The sequence below is a fragment of the Apodemus sylvaticus genome, chromosome 1, assembly GCF_947179515.1.
Source record: "Apodemus sylvaticus chromosome 1, mApoSyl1.1, whole genome shotgun sequence".
In the NCBI taxonomy this organism is placed as follows: Eukaryota; Metazoa; Chordata; class Mammalia; order Rodentia; family Muridae; genus Apodemus; species Apodemus sylvaticus.
This window is the reverse complement of record NC_067472.1, coordinates 182,508,036-182,528,282: the sequence shown is the minus strand read 5'-3', so window position 1 is coordinate 182,528,282 and position 20,247 is coordinate 182,508,036. Positions and strand designations below refer to the sequence as shown.

Genomic DNA, 20,247 nt, shown 5'->3' with positions numbered 1-20,247 from the left:
GTCATGGTGTCTGTTCACAGCAGTAAAACCCTGACTAAGACACATACAGGGTTAGAAGGGCTTGTTTAAGCTGAAGTTGGCACTTGTTACCAAAAGCCACCTCCCCTATTTGCCACAGGGCTTTTGTAAAATCAGTAGCCACTTCAGGGATTCCGAAGTCTGCTGGAAGCAGAAAGCATGGCCCTGCCCCCCCCTCCCCCCCAGCCAAGACTCACCTCTCCTGTCACTATGTACTTCCCATCTGGGGAGAAGGCCAGAGCACTCAGGGACTTCCTGGGGACAAGCAAAGGTCGTCACTGGTTCCACCAAGCACTGGGCTCTTGTCACTCTATCCACTGGTGGTCCCCAAGGCTGGGGAAAGGCTTGGCAAAACAAGTGCCAGCAGCTCCCACACAGCCACTGTAGCCTCTGTGCCCAGCCTGGCACTCAGGCAATGGAACAAAACCTAAGGTCTCCTCCTCCCTCAATACCAAACCCAAACACTACAGACCCAGAATCGAGGTTCTGCTTCCTTCCCTAGTGAGCTTTCCAGGACCGTATCTGCCTCTAACAGAGCCCTGAAACTCGGGTGCAGGAAATGGTACAGGCTCGGCCTAACTAGGGAGCGGTGCTCCTGGGTGAACCCTGGTAGACAGGGCACAGATATAGCTCAGTGAGTATTCTAGAAACCCCAACAACTGAAATGTTTATAATACTCTGTGTGTGCAAGAATGCACATGAGGTCAAAGATCAATGATCAGTGTCACTCCTCAGAAGCTATCTGCTTATTTTCTTGAGACAGGGTCCCTCACTAGGACCTAGGGCTCACCAGTTAGGCTAGGCTGGCTGGCCAGTGAGACCCCAGGGATCCCCGTCTTTCCTTTCTCGCACTGGGAACTATAAGCACATCACCATACCTAACTACTTTTGTGGGCCCTGAGGTCTAGATTTAGGTCCTCGTGCTTGCATAGCAAGGATTTACACCCAGAGCTCTCTCCAGCCAGTCTCGGGTACTAAGACTACCCTGAACATGGGTTGACTAGCTGCCATGCCCTCTGGAGCAAGCCCATGCCCAGACTGGAGAGCTTTTAGCTCCTCCTTTGTTTCAATCCTATTTTTACACACTTTGTTTTCTTAAACAAGACCTCATTGTATAGCTCAGGCCTTATTTCACAATCCTCCTGCCTCAGCACCCTAAGTGATGGAATTACAGGCTCCGGGTGCCACCCACCTGGTTCCTATGTGAACATGGCAACCCCACGATGACTGACCATCCTCCCTGGCCTGTGTATGCCATCCAGTGACTTCTTTTTATAGTCCCTATGACATCCAGCTCCCTCCCTAAGATCAAGGGGTGGCGCAGCTGCCGTTGGGGCTGCCTTTGGGCTGCCTTTCCCTCTTGGTGAGCTGCGCCCAGCACTTGGGGCCATGACTACTCTGCTGTTACCTGCCTCTTCCTCTCGGCTGTGCCTCTGCCCTTGCTAGTGTTCCTGTACATGAGTATCATTACTTCCATTTGCTCTCAAACTCTGGGAGGCCTTCTGATACAGCATTCCCTGTTCTCTTTCCTAACACCCCTGCAGGGATTTCCCTCTCATAATCAGCTAGTAATCTGCTGTTGGGTTTATGGTCTGTCTCCCATGCAGTTTAGAACTCTAGAGGGCAGATCCTTGTCTCTGCTAACTGCTGTCACCAACACCTAAACAGTACTTAGCACAAAGCAGGTCCTGTGAACATGGCTTAGGGAGTGAGTCGCCATCCACAAACACCTCCAGGCTCTGAGGGGAAGGGGATTTGGTCTCCCAAGCCTGTCCCATGCCCAGTCCCAGCCTACCTGGTAGTGTTAAATATATGTTGCTGCTTATTCTCCTTGGGGTTCAAGACCACCACCACACAGCTAGGGAAAAAAAGAAAACAAGTCTAAACTGGGGGCTTGGCAGAAGCACTGGACCTGGGGACGATTCTCTTCCCAAAGGCTCCCCCTGGTTTTGTTGCTGGTTTTTGACTCATCATGTAGCCTAGGCTGGCTCTGAACCCTTCCTTCCTGTCTCCGGCTCCTGTGCTTTTCCCTAGTACTGAGGATGACCCATGGTCAAACACGCCAGGCAAGCACTCTGCAGCCGTGCTGCAGCTCAGCTTCTATCAGGCGCCTGCTGGGCCGAAGAGTCTCTTTCTGCTCTCCCCGTCCTCCAGATATTAATGTTGAGAAATCCTGGACATGTGTCAATACATTCTTAAACAAAAACAAGCACTTCCTTTGTGGGAGTGGCAGGCCCTAGGCCTACGCAGACCTTATGGCTATAATTGTCTTGAATCCTCACAGCTGTCAGGTGAGGCCAGAGTGCTTTATATCTAACTTATTTATATCTGACTTATTTATATCTCATTTAGAGGACCGAAGGCCAGAGAGGGGAAGTTCTTTGCACAGGCCACCCAGCAGGTCAGAAATGGAGTGGGGATGTGACTGTGTGCCAGCTGGATTTAAGAGCTCAGCCTGTCCTCAATCTTAGACTGCTTCCCAAGGTCTCGTTAATAGATACTGTTTGTTCCTATGAGTCTGCTGGGCCCAATCTCGCTGGGGGAGGTGAAGAGGCTTGTGCACTGCCTAAGCAGTGCTGGGCTAGACAAGTATCTCTGGACTAATCCCGATCTCCTTCAGTTCTCTCAGCTCCCCAAATGGAGCCTATTCCTAGGGAGAGCAGAGGCGCTAAGAAGAGTTTATGCAGATGCACTTGACATAAGTTTGGGTTTTAGCCCGTAACTGCCACACCCCACGTTTGATTCAAAGGCTGTCTAAGCACTGCCTTGCCGGGTACTACTCTTGACACAGATGGCTTGTGGAGTCCCCTCCGTGGCCCTCAGAGGGAGCAGCCTTCTACAGATGGAAAAGCCAGGCCAGAGACATGCACCAGTGACTGCAACTCCAAATCCCTAACCAGTGACCAGCCGCTGAAGCCCACACACGTGCTTACCCTGCTAAGTAGGCCACATGGCCTGTTCCAGGGTCACAGGTTAGCCCGCTGCTGTTCTGGGCTGTGATGCCAAGCACCTTCTCAAGTGTCACCTGCAAAGGAAAGGGCTGTCAGAAAAAGATTTGCTCCAGCAGCCCCCACACAGCGCAGATGCCTCAGCCACGATCTTAATTCTTGCTGCATTCCACACATGCTCTGGGCTTCTCAAGTCCTACTGGTTACCAGCAACCAGCACGTGACCTTTGACAGCATTCCCTGGCCTGCTGCAAGAGGAACAAGTGCTAGCCAGGGAGAAGATGCGCCTACAGGAGAGGGAGAATGCCTGGTGACAAGGTGACCTCTGACTACGTGTCAAAGGATGCTGTGGATGAAAGAACTAAATCCTGACAATCTGTGGAGAGGAAAGCTTCACAACCACCCTTATTTACAGATAAGCCATGGTTGGAGTGTAAATCAAGGCACTAAGTTCCAAGGCCAGCACTCTAGGCCACACAGGGCACACATGACACTGAGCAAAAGCCTGGTCCCTCATCATGTTCGGTCTCGAGTTTCCAACAAGTAGAGAAACAAGTCACACTAAAAAAAGTTTTAACAGGTTGAAGATACACTGCAATAATAGAATGTTTGTCTAGCCAGGTGGTGGTAGCACACTCCTTTAATCCTAGCACTCGGGAGGCAGAGGCAGGTGGATTTCTGAGTTGAGGCTAGTCTGGTCTACAGAGTGAGTTCCAGGACAGCCAGGGCTACACAGAGAAACCCTGTCTCAAACAACAACAACAAAAAAACCAAAAAATAAAAAATAGTTTGTCTAGTGTGTAGAAGGCCTTGGGCTTGAGTCCTAGCAATGGAAGAAGAAAAGGAAAAAAAATTTTATTTTGAGACCAAGTTTACTTGCGTAGTCCTGGCTGTTTTGGAACTCAGTATGTAAACCAGGCTGGTCTCAATCGCACAGAGCTTGACCTGCCTCCGCCTCCTGAGTGCTCAGATTGAAGGTCTGTAAGGCCATGCCCAATTAAAAGATCTTTTTTTTAAAATCTCGCAATAAAATGTATATGCCAGAACTCCATCATGGTTGCTAAAACAATAAATAAGAAACTAAAGACTAACAGGTTTGTGGTCCTTTCGTATGCTAAATACCCTGGTTTCTAACTACAGTAGAGAAAAGCACTCTCGGGAGCTGGCCCTGTGGCTTCTATGTGAGTTCCTTTGTCTTCCACTCTTCCAACTCACTACCACCAGGTAGAAGACAAAGAGGTTAGAGGGGATAGGGAGATATTATTAGACTACTTCCTGCCGACTAGAGGTGTCAAGTTCCTTGGGGCAAGTTTGATCTTCACTGTCAGGACATCTGATTTCTTTTTGTCTCTTTTTGGACAGGACTGCTGGACAAACTGCAACCAACCTCAACCAGCAGCAACCAACTTCATCCAAGCACCAACGGACCAACCAGCCTCTTCTATCAGGGCTCTAGCATTTCTATGGCCTCCGAAACATTACCAGAATCCTGAGTGTCACACACTCGAAAAAACTACTTCAGCTTTCAGAACCACGCCCCCGCTGCTGAGGACAATCTCACTCGTCCCGTAACTCACACCTGGGAGTAAAACAAAACTATTCCTATAACATTTCTGTGTTTTCAAAGAAACCAAAATTCTCATCACACTTCTCAAGTCCAGTCACTGGCCTCAGAATTGACAAGCAAACACAGGAATGTAAGTGCTAACGTTACTAAGTTCTTACCGCAGACACTGCGCCCTAAGATATGACCACCTCTGTCACCCTCCAGAGGAGCAGACAGAGCCCCAGAGCAGCTACACATCCAGAAGGAACAACAGCCAGGATTCTGGCACTCAAGGTTACCTAGTTTTCCTGGGCTTTAGTGTAACCGGACATTTTTAGAGTACAGCTTTTGTAAGCCAGATGATCTCTGCGATGTGTTTGTCAAATGAGAAACAGAAACGACCTAACTCAAAGCACAGGAACAACAGTGCAGTGCTGGCTAACACTAACAGAGCACCTGCGATGCGCCTGCCAGGCACTGTTCTGAGGCTTAAGATAGGGGAAACCACAGACTCTCACAGGTACCCTATGAGGAGGCCAGGGAAGGTCTCACACATCTGTGTTCCCGCACTTGGGAAGCAGGAGGATCAGAAGTTTGAAGGCAGTTTGGATTATAAAAAGATGTATGTTGTGGGATATTCTACATCATTATTCTTGTTTTACAGCCAGGGTAACAGAGGCACGAAACAGTTCCTAACTTGCTACAAGGAATAGAACAGTTAAGTTCAGGCAGTGGAGTCTTGGAGGCCATGCTTCAGACAGACCATCTTACTGTATCCTCTTTCTGTATGTGTTCCTGGCACCGGCTACACACAGTTTAAGAATTCCAAGGCACTTTCAGGAGCTCATAAGGGCCCTGGGAAAAGAGTTAAAGTAGATGTCTCCAGGCTGGGATCCTCTCTGGACAGCAATATGCAGGCGAAGACTTGAGAGATGGGAAGGAGTCAGAGAGACAGAGTATAGCAAAACACCCAAGCAAAGGACTCATTAGATGCAAATCCGGGAGGCAGAAAAGAACTTGCAACCTTAGGCAAAGAAAAAGCAGGCCAATATGGCTGAACTCAATGAGAGGGAGGACATAGAAGGGACAGTCAGAAAGGCCAGCTAGGGCTGGGCATGCCCAGGCCTTTAATCCCAGCACTTGAAAGACAGAGACAAGCAGATTTTTGTGTGTTCAAGGCCAAGATGGTCTACTTAAGAGAGTTCCGGGACGGGCTGGAGAGAAGGCTCAGCGGTTAAGAGCACTGACTGCTCTTCCAAAGGTCCTGAGTTCAAATCCTAGCAACCACATGGTGGCTCACAACTATCCGTAATGAGATCTGACGGCAGCTAGACAGCTACTTAGATATAACAATAAATAAAATCTTAAAAAAAAAAAGAGAGAGAGAGAGGAAGAGTTCCAGGATAGGTAGAGCTACATAATATTGAGACCTGGTGGGCAAGGGTGGCTGCCTAGAACCCAGAAGTCTGGGCAGAGGGGACACATTACCTGAGGCATCAAAAGCCCACTTGAGAGGAAACCACCAGTAGCTACCAAGGATCCATCTTTTATCTGGCCATTGTGTGTGCCAAGGGCAAAGTCACAATTCCATCTCCCTTCAATTCCACAGCATGGCGATCATCTCCATTTTATACAAAAATGTGTGTGTTCAGGCAATGACTAGAGAAGCACTCTTAAAGTGTTGCTGGAGAGTAGGGGTTGGAAAGATGACTCAGCAGTTAACAAGTACATTTGTTCAAACAACCCCCGGGGAAATCCAGTTCCAGAGGATCCAAGAAGAGGTCCTTTTCTGGACTCTTGGGGACCAGGCACCCTGGTAGCACACGGACATACACACATAAGAATAAATAAACCTTAAAAGAAGAAGAACAAAACACCTGTTGCTTTGGGGTCATGTCAGGACATGGTCCAAGAATGGCTCAGTGTGAGATTTGAGTGCTAGTGAGAAAACTCCAAGAAACCAAGACAAGAATCTCATGATCTGCTGGGCGGTGGTGGCGCATGCCTGTAATCCCAGCACTTGGGAGGCAGAGGCAGAGGCAGGTGGATTTCTGAGTTCAAGGCCAACCTGGTCTACAGAGTGAATTCCAGGACAGCCAGGGCTACACAGAGAAATCCTGTCTCAGGGAAAAAAAAAAAAAAGAAAGAAAGAAAAAAAAATCCAAAAACCAAAAACTAAAAATAAAAAAGAATCTCATGATCTCAGTTTTTTTCAAAAACACACAACTGAATTGTTCCTGGATTGTGCTTTTGTGCCCTCCGGGTGTAGCAGATAGGAGTGAGTCTACTTCAGATCGTTCATTACACTAAATATTATTTCTTTATATGTCTCAATGGAAAACATGTTTGTGCCATGTGTGTCACGTGTCGTTGTGACTGTACACTTTACTCACGTGAAGCCTCTTAACCCTCAGAGCACAAACTGTCTGGTGCTCAGACTGAAGTTGAATATTACATGAGACTTTAGCTTGCCTCATTTATGACTCCAATTTCCCAGGTCTCGCTGCCTCTAGAGTAGCCTGGTAGGTAAAAGCCCTTGAGACCAAACCTGACTCTGGGAGAGTGAACCCTCAAAAGTTGACCTCAGCTAGCCTGAGGGCTACACAGCCAGTTCTAGGTCAGCTAAGGCCACACAGAGAAACCTTGACAAAAAAAAAAAAAAAAAAAAAGTTTTACTAACAGCATTCCTTTTACCTAAAGTCATTTCTTCCTGTGACTCAAACTTTGCGGAACTGTTTTGTACGTCCTCCTCCCCAGGGAGCAGCGCTAAGATTTTCACATTCTCCATAATTTTAAGCCGTAACTAGAATAAAAATCAGTTCTAGGAACGGGAAAGAAATCAGGAATAGAAAAAAGGAAGGAAGACCAGAAATGTGGCGCATGTAAGCCTTAAAAGACCCAGGGGAGCCGCACCGCAACCGGGAGGCAGAAAGGTGGATGTCGGAGCTCAAGGCCAGCCTCAGGTCTACAGAATGAATTCCCGGACAGCCAGAGCTACACAAAGAAACCCTGCATCGCACGGAAAACAAAACAACAAAGAACAACTCGGGGAAGGATAACAAAACAAGGGCCCGGAAGAGCACACCTTACCCTGAGGCACCACAGAGGAGGCGGGGCGTCTAGAGCCAACAGCCCGCCCTCTCGCTCAGACCCAGTACCGCACTCCTGTCCCCAGCCCTATTCCGATAAAGTCAGAGAACACTGGAATGAAATGGATGAGTGTCTCACTTACTGTCTGGACAGTAAAGTGAGACTTGGGAAGATTTGTAAACGCCGAACCTCTCCCGGGAGTTAGAACTAAAATAAAGCAACGTGCCAACTCTGGGTGGAGCCAGAAAGATGGGCGGCACCAAACGCCGAAGCCCGCACGAACGTAGGAGGAGCCTTAGCCAAGGGGGCGGGGCTTCCGGACCTGGGAAGCCGCCTGAGGGAACAAGTAAAGAAGCGAAGGGAGGGACCGAGGCCCTGAGAGGCGGGGCCAAGGCGGCAGAGAAGCCCGGAGTTGGGTAAACACGGCGACCAGCCTCTCACCCGGTTCTGCACAGTGTCCTCGGGAGCCGCAGCGAGTCGCGTCCGCCGCCGGAGGCACAGCGGTGGGGCCGGAGGCGGGGAGGACTGGTTTCTCCGCGCCGGAACTCCCGTCACGACAGAGGACAACTTTTCTATCGTGTCACTCCGCGCGTAACCTCCGGCCGCTAAGGCAGCCATCATGCTGTCGGAGACCAGCGTCCGTTACGCTTAACAGCCGCCTGTAGCCAGCACCCACTCGAATAGCGAATGGCCGCGGGAAAGCCGGCGCCGCCGCCCATTGGACGCAGCCGGCAACCTGCTGGCCAATCACGAGGCTGCCGGGCGGGCTCATTGACCAATGGGAGATAGGAGGCGGAGCTGAGGGTGGGTGGGGCCACGGCCTGTCTTATTTCACTGCTTACTGAGCCTTGCAACGATTTTCTCCAAACCTGAGCTTTCTCTATTCATAGGTATACAGCTTTTAACTTTTATGAGGCTAAGACCTCAACCTGTCTTTTGTCGCAGCCCAGGGAGGTTATTCAAGCTGTACCAGTCTCCCGGATGTAGGGGTAGGGTGGAAGCAAAGAGCGGTGGACGTGGGGTGGGGAACACCACCGCCCTACTTGTGTCTATGCAAATAGTGAGGATTAGGATGGCGAAGATTGTAGTCTGTTGCTCTCCTCCGGTGATTGGGGAGTAGCCGCGGTAGCACGAGGAACATCTTGTACGCATGCGCCCTCAGTCTCCCTCCCCCCCCCCATCACGTGTTGCAGTGCTGCCCCTCCGTGGGATGACGTGAGGCAGACGGATTGCATGGGGGCGGGACAGGGTTCGTCCCAGACTCTGGTGCTACAGCTGACTGGGTAGGGCTGGCCGGAGTAGTACAGCCGGGCTCTAACACTGCTGGGCGGCGCCAGGGCACGGACAACTGGCCTAGGAGATTCCACACGTGAGCGCAGTCATGGGGCGTGGCCCGGGGAGGGGCGGGGCTTGCTCCAGTTTTGAGTCTTGGGAGCTACTGCTATGAAAGTGCTGGTGTAGATAGTTCATTGCTACCTTAGAGTGGAAGGGGTGAGAGGGACGTGCAGACACATTCTCGCTGTTCATCTCAGCTGTACAGTTGTAATTGCAAATGGAAAAATCTCAACTGAATGATTAGGAAATCCAGAGCAAAGGAAAGCACATGGCAAACTACCCATCATCTCCACATCTCCAGCATCTCATCACCTCCTAGCTAGAGGTGCCCACACCTGGCCTCCAACAGGAAGAGCACTTCTGTGCCTGGTTCTGGAACGTAATAGCAGTAAGGATTGGTAACAGCTGTGTGCAGCAGCCAGATGACGCCATAAAATTCAGGGTGCTTTGTTTTATCTTGCCTGTATGTTTTCAGATAAGGTCTTATATAGCCCGGGGTGACTTTGAACTCATAAAATTAAAAATAACTTTAAACTCAGGGACTAGAGCGATGGCTCAGCAGTTAAGAGCACTGTGTGCTCTTCCAAAGGACCTGGGCTCAATTCCCAGCACACCCTCATAGCAGCTCACAACTGTTTGTGTAACTCTAGCTCCAAGGGTGCTGACACCCTCACACCAATGCACATAAAATAAAATTAAGTTATTAAAAGACAATTTCAAACTCTTTAAAATATATATTGGCTGGGCAGTGGTGATATGCATCTGTAATCCCAGCACTAGGGAAGCAGAGGCAGGCAGATTTTGAGGTCAAGTTCAGCTTGGTTTACAGAGTAAGCTCTGGAACAGCCAGGGATACACAGAAAAACCATGTTTTGAAAAATATGAGCTGGGCAGTGGTGGCACACACCTGTAATCCCAGCATTCTTAGTGAGTTCCAGGACAGCCAGGGCTATACAGAGAAACCCTGTCTCAAGAAAAAAACCAAAAACCCAAATCTGAAAAATACATATATATTACATATATATATAACTACATGCCAGGGATGTGTATCTGGTACTGATCCTGGCAGAAGCCTGAAAAAGGTCCTAGGTGTCACGGAGCCAGAGGAGGTGGCTGGAAGCTGTGTATGACATGAGTGCTGGGAACTGAACTCTGGTCTTTCCCACGACTGGTACAAGCTTAGTGCAAGCCTAGAGACCTGAGTTCAGTCCTTGGAATCCACAGTGGAAGAAAAGAACTGACTTCTGCAAGTTGCCCTCTGACCTTCACACACGTATGAGATGTGCCTGTCCACCTGCATTCCTTTCCCCACCATTAATAATACTTTTTAAAATAAATATTTTTTTTTTAAAAAAAGGAGCCGGGGGCCTGGGGAGATGGCTCAGCGGTCAAGAGCACCTGACTGTTCTTCCAGAGGTCCTGAGTTCAATTCCCAGCAACCACATGGTGGCTCACAACCATCTGTAATGGAATCTGATGCCCTCTTCTAGTGTGTCTGAAGAGAGCAATGGTGTACTCATTCAAATAAATAAATGAATAAATAAATAAATCTTAAAAAAAAAAAAAGGAGCCGGGCAATGGTGGCACACGCCTTTAATCACAGCACTTGGGAGGCAGAGGCAGGTGGATTTCTGAGTTCGAGGCCAGCCTGGTCTACAGAGTGAGTTCCAGGACAGCCAGGAATATACAGAGAAACCCTGTCTCGAAAAAGCAAAACAAACAAACAAACAAAGCAAAAAACAAAACAAAAAAGGAAAGAGGATCCAGCTATGGTAGCACACATCCTTGATTAACCCCAGCACTCAGGAGGCAGGGGCAGGGGGATCCCTGTAAGTTCAAGGCCTGCCTTGTCTACAGCCCAGGATTCCAGGACAGACAGGGCTACCAAGAGACTCTGTCTCAACTACTACTACCATCACCACCCCGAAAAAAAGATAGTAAAAATAATACGCTAAGAGGCTCAAAAGCAGGCCTAGTGCCAAGAAGGGCAGGAAATGAGACCCCATGAGAAAGGGCTTCTGGGAAGTGAGTTGAAAGGCTGCCTGGGATCCAAGGAGAATATTCATTAGTCCTTCTCAGGTCCTTTTGGGATTTGTTCCAGAGGCTGATTGTCAAGGAATTGCATCTTCTTAACAGTCACGAAGTCCTGAGCTAACATTGGCTTAAGCAAATTATGAAGTCCATGGAACCAGCAACACAAGGTTACACTGCAGTCACAACGCCCCAAACTCTGGCCTACTACAGCCCAGGTATAGGCCTCGCTTATGCTATGTGCTGTGTAGGTCTTTGTACCCCAAGCTCTACAGTATTTTGGTTGAGGACTCGGTTGGAGGAGCTGTCCCTACCTGGAACATTTGGTCTTTCGAGGGGAGGCAAAGGTAGATCCCTGTGGCTCAGTAGTTAAGAGCATCGTGTTCTCTGCCAAAGGGCCTACCTCTGGAAGAGGTCTACTCCTGGGAAATTGTTTGTGTAGGAGTATCCCATAATACTGTACCTCACCTTCTTCAGGCACAGCAGTCATGTGTGGTAATCAGCTCGTTGTGGAGTAGGGATGAACACCCTTCACGTGGGGAGAGGCAGCAACGGTTGTGAACAGTGCAACAACTCACCACAGGATTGTGTTTCTCTTTAAGATTTATGTTTAATTCTTCATGTGTGTCGTATATGCACATGATGGTAGGTGCCTAGGAAGACAAGAGACATTAGATCTTCCTGGAGTTATGGGTAGCTTGTGAGCCTCCTGGGCTGGGTACTGGGAACCAAACTTGAAGTCAGGTCCTCTGTAACAAAGGGTGTGCCTTCCGGCCCGTTGAGCCATATCTCCAGCACCCTCACGTTTCCCTTGTATGACATGAGAGCAGAGGTTGTCATCGCAGAACGGCTGTAGCAGATCCAGCATCTTCCAAGATGAGGGCTCCTCTCCTGCTCCATTATCCCTAGCCGGTGGCTCCAAGATGGCTACCAGCATCCCGGCTCCCGCCCTTGGCATTCCTGAGAGGGAGGAACACAAAAAAGGCCTCAACTCCAAACTAAGCCAGCTCTCTTTGCAAGGCCTTCCTAGGAACCCCATTCACTGGTGACTTTGTCATGATTGGTCCCTAACAACTGCAAAAGAGGCTAGGGTGTGGCCTCCTAGCTATACATTTAACCACTCGGAAGAAATCTCTAGTTATGTTAGTAAGGAAAGACCTTTAGAGCATGCTGTTCTGTCCTCTTAATGAGACCAGCCAGGCTAAAGTGTGTGACGGAGAGGTGAACACTTGCCCAGTTAATGCAGGCGCCCAGTGGGAGAGCATCATGGGCGCGGCTACCTAGAGGAATAGCAGAGAAAAAGACCAGACCTGGTTGCAGAGGGGTTTTGTTAAGCTAACCGTTTTCTTCTTTGCTCCATTTCTGCTGGGGTACCCTTTCTCAGCTCCGCATCCTACACCACAGGAAAGCGTACACTGGCCAGAACGTGGTTGCACGACTCACCTGGGATAGATGCTCATGACCTCAAAGTTGGACTTCTGTTAGGAAGGCAAAAGAAGAGGGTAGCTATTGGAGTGGTCCGCCAGCAGGCTCTGCGCGCAGGGAGGGAGAGGTGTTGTGTCAGTAGTTCCTGTCTGTGTCCAGGAAGCTCGGGGCTAGCGAGGACATTTGGCTCCCAGATGGAGGTTGAAGGGACTGTGACAGTCAGACTCCCTGGCTGTGTGCCTGGGGCTCTGCTGTGTGCACGCCACAGCGTCTCTGAGTCAGCCCGGTTGTCCGTTGTCCCTGTAGTCCCCACTCTGTGCGACTTTTGTCCTCTCACCTCTCTGGCCCACTGACTTCCTCACTTTTAGTCTTTTTTATGTTTTCACATTTCCTCCCCATTGCTCCTTGGGTTGGTTGATGTTCTTTTCAGACAGGGACTCTCTATATAACCCATACTGGCCTGTAACTTGCTGTGTAGCCCAGGCTAGCCTCAAGCCTGCAATCCTCCTGCCTCCCACATTCTGGAATTGCAGCTGTACGTCACCACACCCCACCACTATGGTTTCTTTGTGTAAATTCAAGCAAACTGGAGTGCACACCCTTGTTTCCCTTTGATATTTTAGTTACTTTTTAAAAGCATGTATATGTGTGTCTGTGTGTATGTGCCATGTGTGTGCATGTGCCCACAGAGGGCAAAAGAGGACACGGAATCCCCTGAAACCAGAGCTACAGGCAGGTGTGAGTCCCCTGATTCGGGTTCTGGAAAATGAATTCTAGTCCTTTGCAAGAGAAGCAAGTGCTTCACCCATCACTCCATATACCCACCACACACACACACATACATACACACACACACACACACAGCAGTTATGTTTGTGTTTCTTGCATTAAGACAGGATCTCATTATGTAGCCCCCTGTCTGGTCTGAAACTTGTTATATAAAACAAGCTGTCCTCAAACTCACAGAACTCTGCTCCCATGCCTGCTGAGGCTAAAGGCATGCGCCACCACCACCACACCAGTTTTCTGCTTCCGGTGTCATTTCTCCTCTGTGTGCCATCATGTAATACTTACAATTGATCAAGTTGAAGAAAAACATTAAAGAAATGAGAGTGGAAACCCTTGGAAAGACTTTGTGGATGCGTGCCTGTGTAAATCATCTAGTGCTGTGTAGCAAACAGCTCCATTTCCACGGATAAACATCTCATGCCCCAGAGTTCGTGGCAGCTGCCAGACGATGAACCTGCCGGAACTCAGTCATGTGGAAAATGGGGCTGGATGCTCAGTGCTGGATGCTCAGTGCTGTGTGTGTGTGTGTGTGTGCACGCCTGTGTGTGCTCATATGCATGCACAGGGGCAGGTGCTAGAGGTCAACATTGGGAGTGCTCTTCTATTACTCCCTCACTCCCCCAGCTCCAATTTTTTGAGACAGGGTCTCTCTGAACCTAAGGTTCACCATTTGGGGACACTGGCTGGCCAGCGGGCTCCACAGATCCACCTGCCTCGTCTCCCAGCACTGGGGTTCCAGCTGTGTTCTGACATTCCCTTTTGTGTAGGTGCTGGGATCCAAACGCAGACAGGTCCTCATGCTTGCTGAGCAAGCACCTGGCCACCCATCCAGCCGTCTCTCCAGCCCCACTCAATCAAATTCTTTTTTTTGTTTGTTTGTTTGGTTTTTTTGGGGGGGGTATTTGTTTTTTTAGAGACAGGGTTTCTCTGTATAGCCCTGGCTGTCCTGAAACTCACTCTGTAGACCAGGCTGGCCTCGAACTCAGAAATCCGCCTGCCTCTGCCTCCCAGAGTGCTGGGATTACAGGCGTGCGCCACCCGCTCGGCCTCAATCAAATTCTTATAACTATCCGATGTACTTTATCTCTCCTTTCTCCAGTTGTCTTACACTGGGTTTTCCCCGGACCATTTATTGCACATGGGGGGGGGGGTCTATATCTTGCATTTGGATTAACGTTCGATTTACTTTTTGTTACATTTATTTGTCTATGTGGGTGTGGGGGAGATCAGAAGATAACATGCAGGAATGAGTTCTCTACACTCACTGTGAGGGTTCTGGGGATTGAATGCAGGTCTTGAGGCTTGCTGGGAAGCCGCTCTACTCACTCTGGCTTTTGTTTGTCTGTTTGTTTATTGGCAGAAACTCGGCCTTTCTATGTAGCCAGTTTTGACCTTCAAATTGAATTTCAGATTCTCCCACCTCTACCCCAACCCCAGTGCTGGGATTACAAGCATACACCGCCACACCCAGTGTATATGGTGATGGAGACGGACCCTGGGACTTGTTCAAGGCGGCCAAGTCATACTCTATCAAATGAGCTACATTCTAGGATTTGGGGGGAGATAAGAGCAGGTCTTATTATATAGCTAAGGCTGGTTTCAAATGCTTGGTAATCCTCCTGCCTCAGTGTGATGGCTTGTATGTGTTTGGCCCAGGGAGTGGCACTATTAGGGGGTGCGGCCTTGTTGGACAATGTGTATCACTTTGGGCCTGGCCTTAAGACCCTCATCCCAGCTCCCTGGAAGTGAGTCTTCCGTTAGCAGCCTGTAAATGAAGATGTAGAACTCTCAGCTCTTTCTCCTGTACCATGCCTGCCTGGATGCTGCCATGCTCCCACCTTGAAGATAATGGACTGAACCTCTGAACCTGTAAGCCAGCCCCAATTAAATGTTGTCTGTGAGTTGCCTTGGTCATGGTGTCTCTTTACACTCAAGTTTCCTTAATGCTGGGCTTAGAAGTGTGTTCCACCACGCCCAGCTATAGGTGGATGTTACTTGGATGTGTATGTGCATATGTATGCACATACACACACAGGTTATGTTGGGCATTGTGAGCTTAACTCTGTGCCCTCCACTGAACTGTTTGCTATGGCTATGATTGTTTTTTCCTGTTGTTTTTCACCCGGCCTCAAGTATAAATTGCTAGTCCCTCAGTAAAGCTTCGGCATTCTCCTCCCCAGAATGACCTGAGTCTGTGTCTTCTGTTAATCCCCCAGGCCTTCGCCCGGTACTTGGTACTGTGGCAGCGTAGGCGCCATCAGGGTTATATTGTGGAAGAAGCCCCGTTGTATAGATAAGAAAGGAATGTTCTCTCTTGGCTCAGACTCTGATATTCTATATGTCTGATTTTATAAACTCCTCTCTCAAAGTCGTGCACAAGAACAGTGCTGGAGGCTGGCAATGGGCAGCCATGGTAGAACCCAGCTGGAAGACGATGGAATCAAGTTGGGACGAGAGGAGTAGTGCAGACGATTGATAATGGAGCCCCCAAATAGGATGTGAGCATTAGAGAGGCAGCCTGGGTGGGAGGTGTGAACTTGGAGCTGTGCCCAGGTGACTATCCCAGGTCAGGATGTATAGGGAACTGTGGCCCTTACCAACAACTCCATTATGTTGCAAGTTCCCCCTGAAGGGGCAAGAGAGATGGCTCAGTGGTTAGCTCTTCCAGAGAGAGGACCTGAGTTCAATGCTCAATTCCTAGCCACCATCTGTAATTGGGTCTGATGCCCTCTTCTTCTTCTTCTTCTTCTTCTTCTTCTTCTTCTTCTTCTTCTTCTTCTTCTTCTTCTTCTTCGATTTATTTATTGTTATATGTAAGCACACTATAGTTGTCTTTAGACACACCAGAAGAGGGCATCAGATCTCATTACAGATGGTTGTGAGCCACCATGTGGTTGCTGGGATTTGAACTCGGGACCTTTGGAAGAGAATCAGTGCTCTTAACCGCTGAGCCATCTCACCAGCCCCCAATGCCCTCTTCTGGTGTGTCTGAGGACAGCTATAGTGTTCTCACATACAAAAATAAAAATAAATCTTAAAAAAAAAAAAAAAAGAAAAGTGAAGGACCCCTGAAGGACGGTCCCAGGCTGTAGGTCTGGCTGCAGCACATGGGCTGTGAGCACTGGGTGTCCAGCCGCCACCAGTCTTGAGCAAGTGAGCACTCCACCCCCTCCTGCTTCCAATGGTGATGGGGAATTCACACCTGCGGCCTGATGTGGTACCTCCACCTTCTCCATGGCATCAACTGACAAGGTAAGTAAAGGGGCTTAAAAAGGAGAGGTTTGGGGGTTAGGGGAGTGTGGCACAGCGGCGTGGGGAAGGGGATGCCCAGGCAGGCCCCTGCCTGGGCACCTCTGCCTCCTGAGGGACCACACACACACAGGCATGGTATAGAATAGAGTTTATTCAGAGTAGGGGATGGGAGTTAGTGGGGGGGGGAAGAGAGAGAGAGAGAGAGAGAGAGAGTAGAGAAGTGGAGTGGAGGCCGGCCATGACCCCGTGGAGGGGGGAAGAGCCCAAGGGGCAGAGAGGTGAGAGAATGTGGGAGAGCAGAGAGCAAAAAGAGGGAGAGGAGGGGCACGTAGCCCCTCTTATAGTGGGCCAGGTCTCTGGGGCAGGGCATACCTGGCTATTGCAAGGTAGGTGTGGGGTGGAGCTTAGACAAAACACTAACAGTAAGAAGGTCCCCTGTACAGGCTGATCCCAGCCTTCCCTACCAGGGAAATAGCCGGAGAATCTGGACTCCAGCCCCCCAACCCACCACGGCAAGCCCCTCTTTGATTCTGTTCTGCAGTCTTCCCCTTTAAGGGAGGTCCCTGTAGAAGCTGACCCCAGCCCTTAACACCCAAAGGAATGCCCCTAGGAGTATTGCTCTGATGCTCTAATACATGCCCCCCCCCACCTCCATCTTGTCCTCCAGAGCCAAGAACCAGGAGCACTGCCATTTTCTCCTGGACAGGAAGTTTCGCCTGTGCCCCTGGAGCCCAGCAGCATGCACAGCCTCTGGCTTAGTATATTTCATGGTGCTGGGACCTCTATCTTGAGGGAGAAGCTGAGGCAGCAGCCACCATGCTCCTGACTCCCTTGTCCCTCTCACTTGCTTCCACAGGGCCAAGGCCTGGAGTCCCTTACCAGCACCCACAAGCTGGGTTAGAGGCTACTCTTGAGGTGCTGCAACAGCGAGTCACAGGTTTAGCACCAGGCACAGCTGTGAGCTCTGGAACAGTTGGCAGCAGTGGCTGGCGGCGGCTGCAGCTGCACTGGGACAGCCTGTTGGCCTGTGCACACAAGCGTCCATTGTGTTGCCTGAGAGCCTCTGGGACGGGCATCAGGGACACTGGCTCCACCTGCAGGGTCTCTGCTTTAAATCAGGGTCCAGTGTTTAAAGAGTCTTCTGTACCTGTGGGGGTGTAGGAGTGGCCTTGCAACAGAGAGTTTGCCTATAAGAGCTACACCCCACTCCCCACCCCCGGGTTCCATCCAGCACCCGCCAAACAAACAAAATAGGCCTGTAATCCTACCAAGTGGAAGGCAGAGGCAGGAGGACGACCGCAAGTTCAAGGCTAGTTTAGGCTATGTGCAACCGTGTCACAAACGAACAGGCACTAAGACCTGCTAACATCTGCTGTGAGGTGACACAGCCCCAAACTATCCCTGCCTTTGCGTTCATGTCTGCTTGAGTAGAAGATGAACAAGTAAACTAATTAAACCAGATCACTCCAAACCAATAAAGACTGAAGAGGGTGGTTGACCGCAGTGTGTGTGTCTGTGTGTGTGTGTGTGTGTGTGTGTGTGTGTGTGTGTGTGACAGACTGTCTGGTGGGCACTTGGGCTGGTGTAAGAACAACTCTGCAGAGCCCCTACCCTCTGCATCATCACAGTAAGGAAGGCTAGATTGCCCTAGAAGGTACTTAATGGGGTGGGTACAATTTATTTTCTTGAAAAGTTAAAAATTCCTTAATTTTTTTATTCCTGGTACCAGTACCACAATTGACAGGGCAATATACCTGATATAATGAAAAGAAAAAGAAAAAGAAAAAGCTACAGCAGATGAAAGGCCTCAGGGATGTGCATCTAATTGACACTACACTGCATTAATCAATAGCTGCACTTTTTGCAAACTGTGGCTGTGACGGTCCTGAACAGGAACTGTTTAAGCTGCAGTGACTTTCCTGACTCTGGGTCATCGTTCCTTCTGTGGCAGATTCCTCTAATGTGATTAGAGGATGTGACAGTTCCTCTAATGCATTTGGGACGAGTGTCTCAAAGTGACCTGCAGCTATCCTGACAACTCCTCGCTCTCTCTCCTGCCAAGAACTGTAGCTGTTTCTGTTTCATTTAAAAACCTTCTGCTACCATATCCACCATGCCCATCTCTAGATCCACACACAGCCACCACCATGGAGACTGCCTGAGCTTCATCCGCCATCACTGCCCCCCTTCACAGGTCCATAATTTGATTGTTGCTGTCCACTATAATTTCCGAAGTCATTATAGTTCCCATCACCACCATAGTTACCTCCACCAAAATTTCCTCCTTCATTATAACCATCATATCCTCCTCCTCTACCACCATATCCACCACCTTGGTTTTCATATCCCAGTCCACCACCTCCATATCCTCCTCTACTACTGTAACCAGGACCATCACCACAGTTGCCACCATCACCTCCAAATCCATCATATTCACCATCACCACCTCCATAACTACCTCTGCTGCCACCACCTCCATCCCCATAGCCTACTACTCCACCAAAGTTTCCTCTGCCACCTCCAAAGTTTCCTCCACCACCTCCAAAGTTTCCTCCACGACCCATGAAGTTGCCAGGTCCACCTCCACGACCTCTCTGTGACCCAGCAGGCTGCACCTCTTTTTTAAAAAGGGTCTTTTTCACTCCACAATGATGCCCATCAATAGTGTGGTATTTCTGAACAACAATGTTCTATATCTTCCATAACTCCTCTGGTTTCCATCTTGCCATACTTTTCAAAGTAGTCTCTAAGGTCATATTCTTCCGTATCCTCTTTGATACCATGAACCAAAATCTTCTTCACCATTAAATGAGCTCTGGGCTTTACAGAATTCTCTCTAGAAACAACTCTCTTTGCTTCCACCACACGCCCGGGGGGACCTTTTGTCACCTTGTCAACTTTGTGTGGATGGGCACACACAGCAGCACCCACCTCTTCAACACAAGAGCAGGTCACAACACCAAAGCCCCTGGAACGCTTTGTTTGGGGATCTCTCATTACCTCACTGCCTGTAAGTGTGCCCCATTTCTCAAACTGTTCTCTTAAGCTATGATCTGTGGTTCAAAGCTCAGACTACCTATGATAGACAGCTCTGCTTCCCTCGGATGGCCCCCTCCCTCCTTCCCCACCCCCACCCCACTCCACCTCCCACCCCAGCCCCTGGAGCAGCAGCAACTGCCCGAGTCAGGGTGGGGGTGACCAGGCGGCAGTTTTACCTCCATTTTGAGCAGGGTACAATTTTTATAAAGAGCAAAGATGTCAGTGAAAAGGTACTTATGGGTAAAATATTAAGAGGGAATGGATGCCGGGCAGTGGTGGCGCACGCCTGTAATCCCAGCACTCTGGGAGGCAGAGGCAGGCAGATTTCTGAGTTTGAGGCCAGCCTGGTCTACAAAGTGAGTTCCAGGACAGCCAGGGCTACACAGAGAAACCCTGTCTCGAAAAAAAAAAATCCAAAAAACCAAAAGAAAAAAAAAGAGAAGAGGCAAGGGAGGGAACCATCTGTGGGAAGAGAGTTCTTAGGCGGAAGGGAAGGTGAGGATGGGGTACAGATGTAGTGAAGAGAACTAAGTGGATGCCAAGAGAAGGTGAAGATGGAGAGGGGACAGGCAAGTTCATGTAGGGCCATTATGGTGGACCACACTGGAGAGTGTGTGTGTGTGTGTGTGTGTGTGTGTGTGTGTGTGTGTATTGGTAGTGGTGATGGAGGAGGAGGAAGGGGAACAGGAGGAAGGGTTTGTGATTGGTTCTTGCTATGTTGCCCGGGTTGGCGCTGCATCGAAGGCCTTCCTCCCTCTTCAGTGTCCTGAGTGC

At 49.5% G+C, this 20,247-nt stretch overlaps 1 protein-coding gene and 1 pseudogene across 1 annotated transcript in view; both read right to left on the bottom strand.

The window, feature by feature from the left end:
* The window catches only part of Wdr62 (WD repeat domain 62), a 38,574-nt gene extending 30,273 nt beyond the window's left edge, over nt 1-8,301 (bottom strand). The window contains exons 1-4 of the mRNA XM_052166651.1: nt 8,044-8,301; nt 2,952-3,043; nt 1,814-1,876; nt 216-273 (exon numbers count right to left, since the gene is read on the bottom strand). Coding sequence (XP_052022611.1) covers nt 216-273; nt 1,814-1,876; nt 2,952-3,043; nt 8,044-8,223 — 393 coding nt within the window. The 5' untranslated portion in view covers nt 8,224-8,301. The remainder of the gene's footprint in view (nt 1-215; nt 274-1,813; nt 1,877-2,951; nt 3,044-8,043) is intronic.
* A 10,298-nt stretch (nt 8,302-18,599) lies between these two features.
* On the bottom strand, nt 18,600-19,491 carry LOC127696498 (heterogeneous nuclear ribonucleoprotein A3-like; annotated as a pseudogene).
* Between the last annotated feature and the right edge of the window lie 756 nt (nt 19,492-20,247).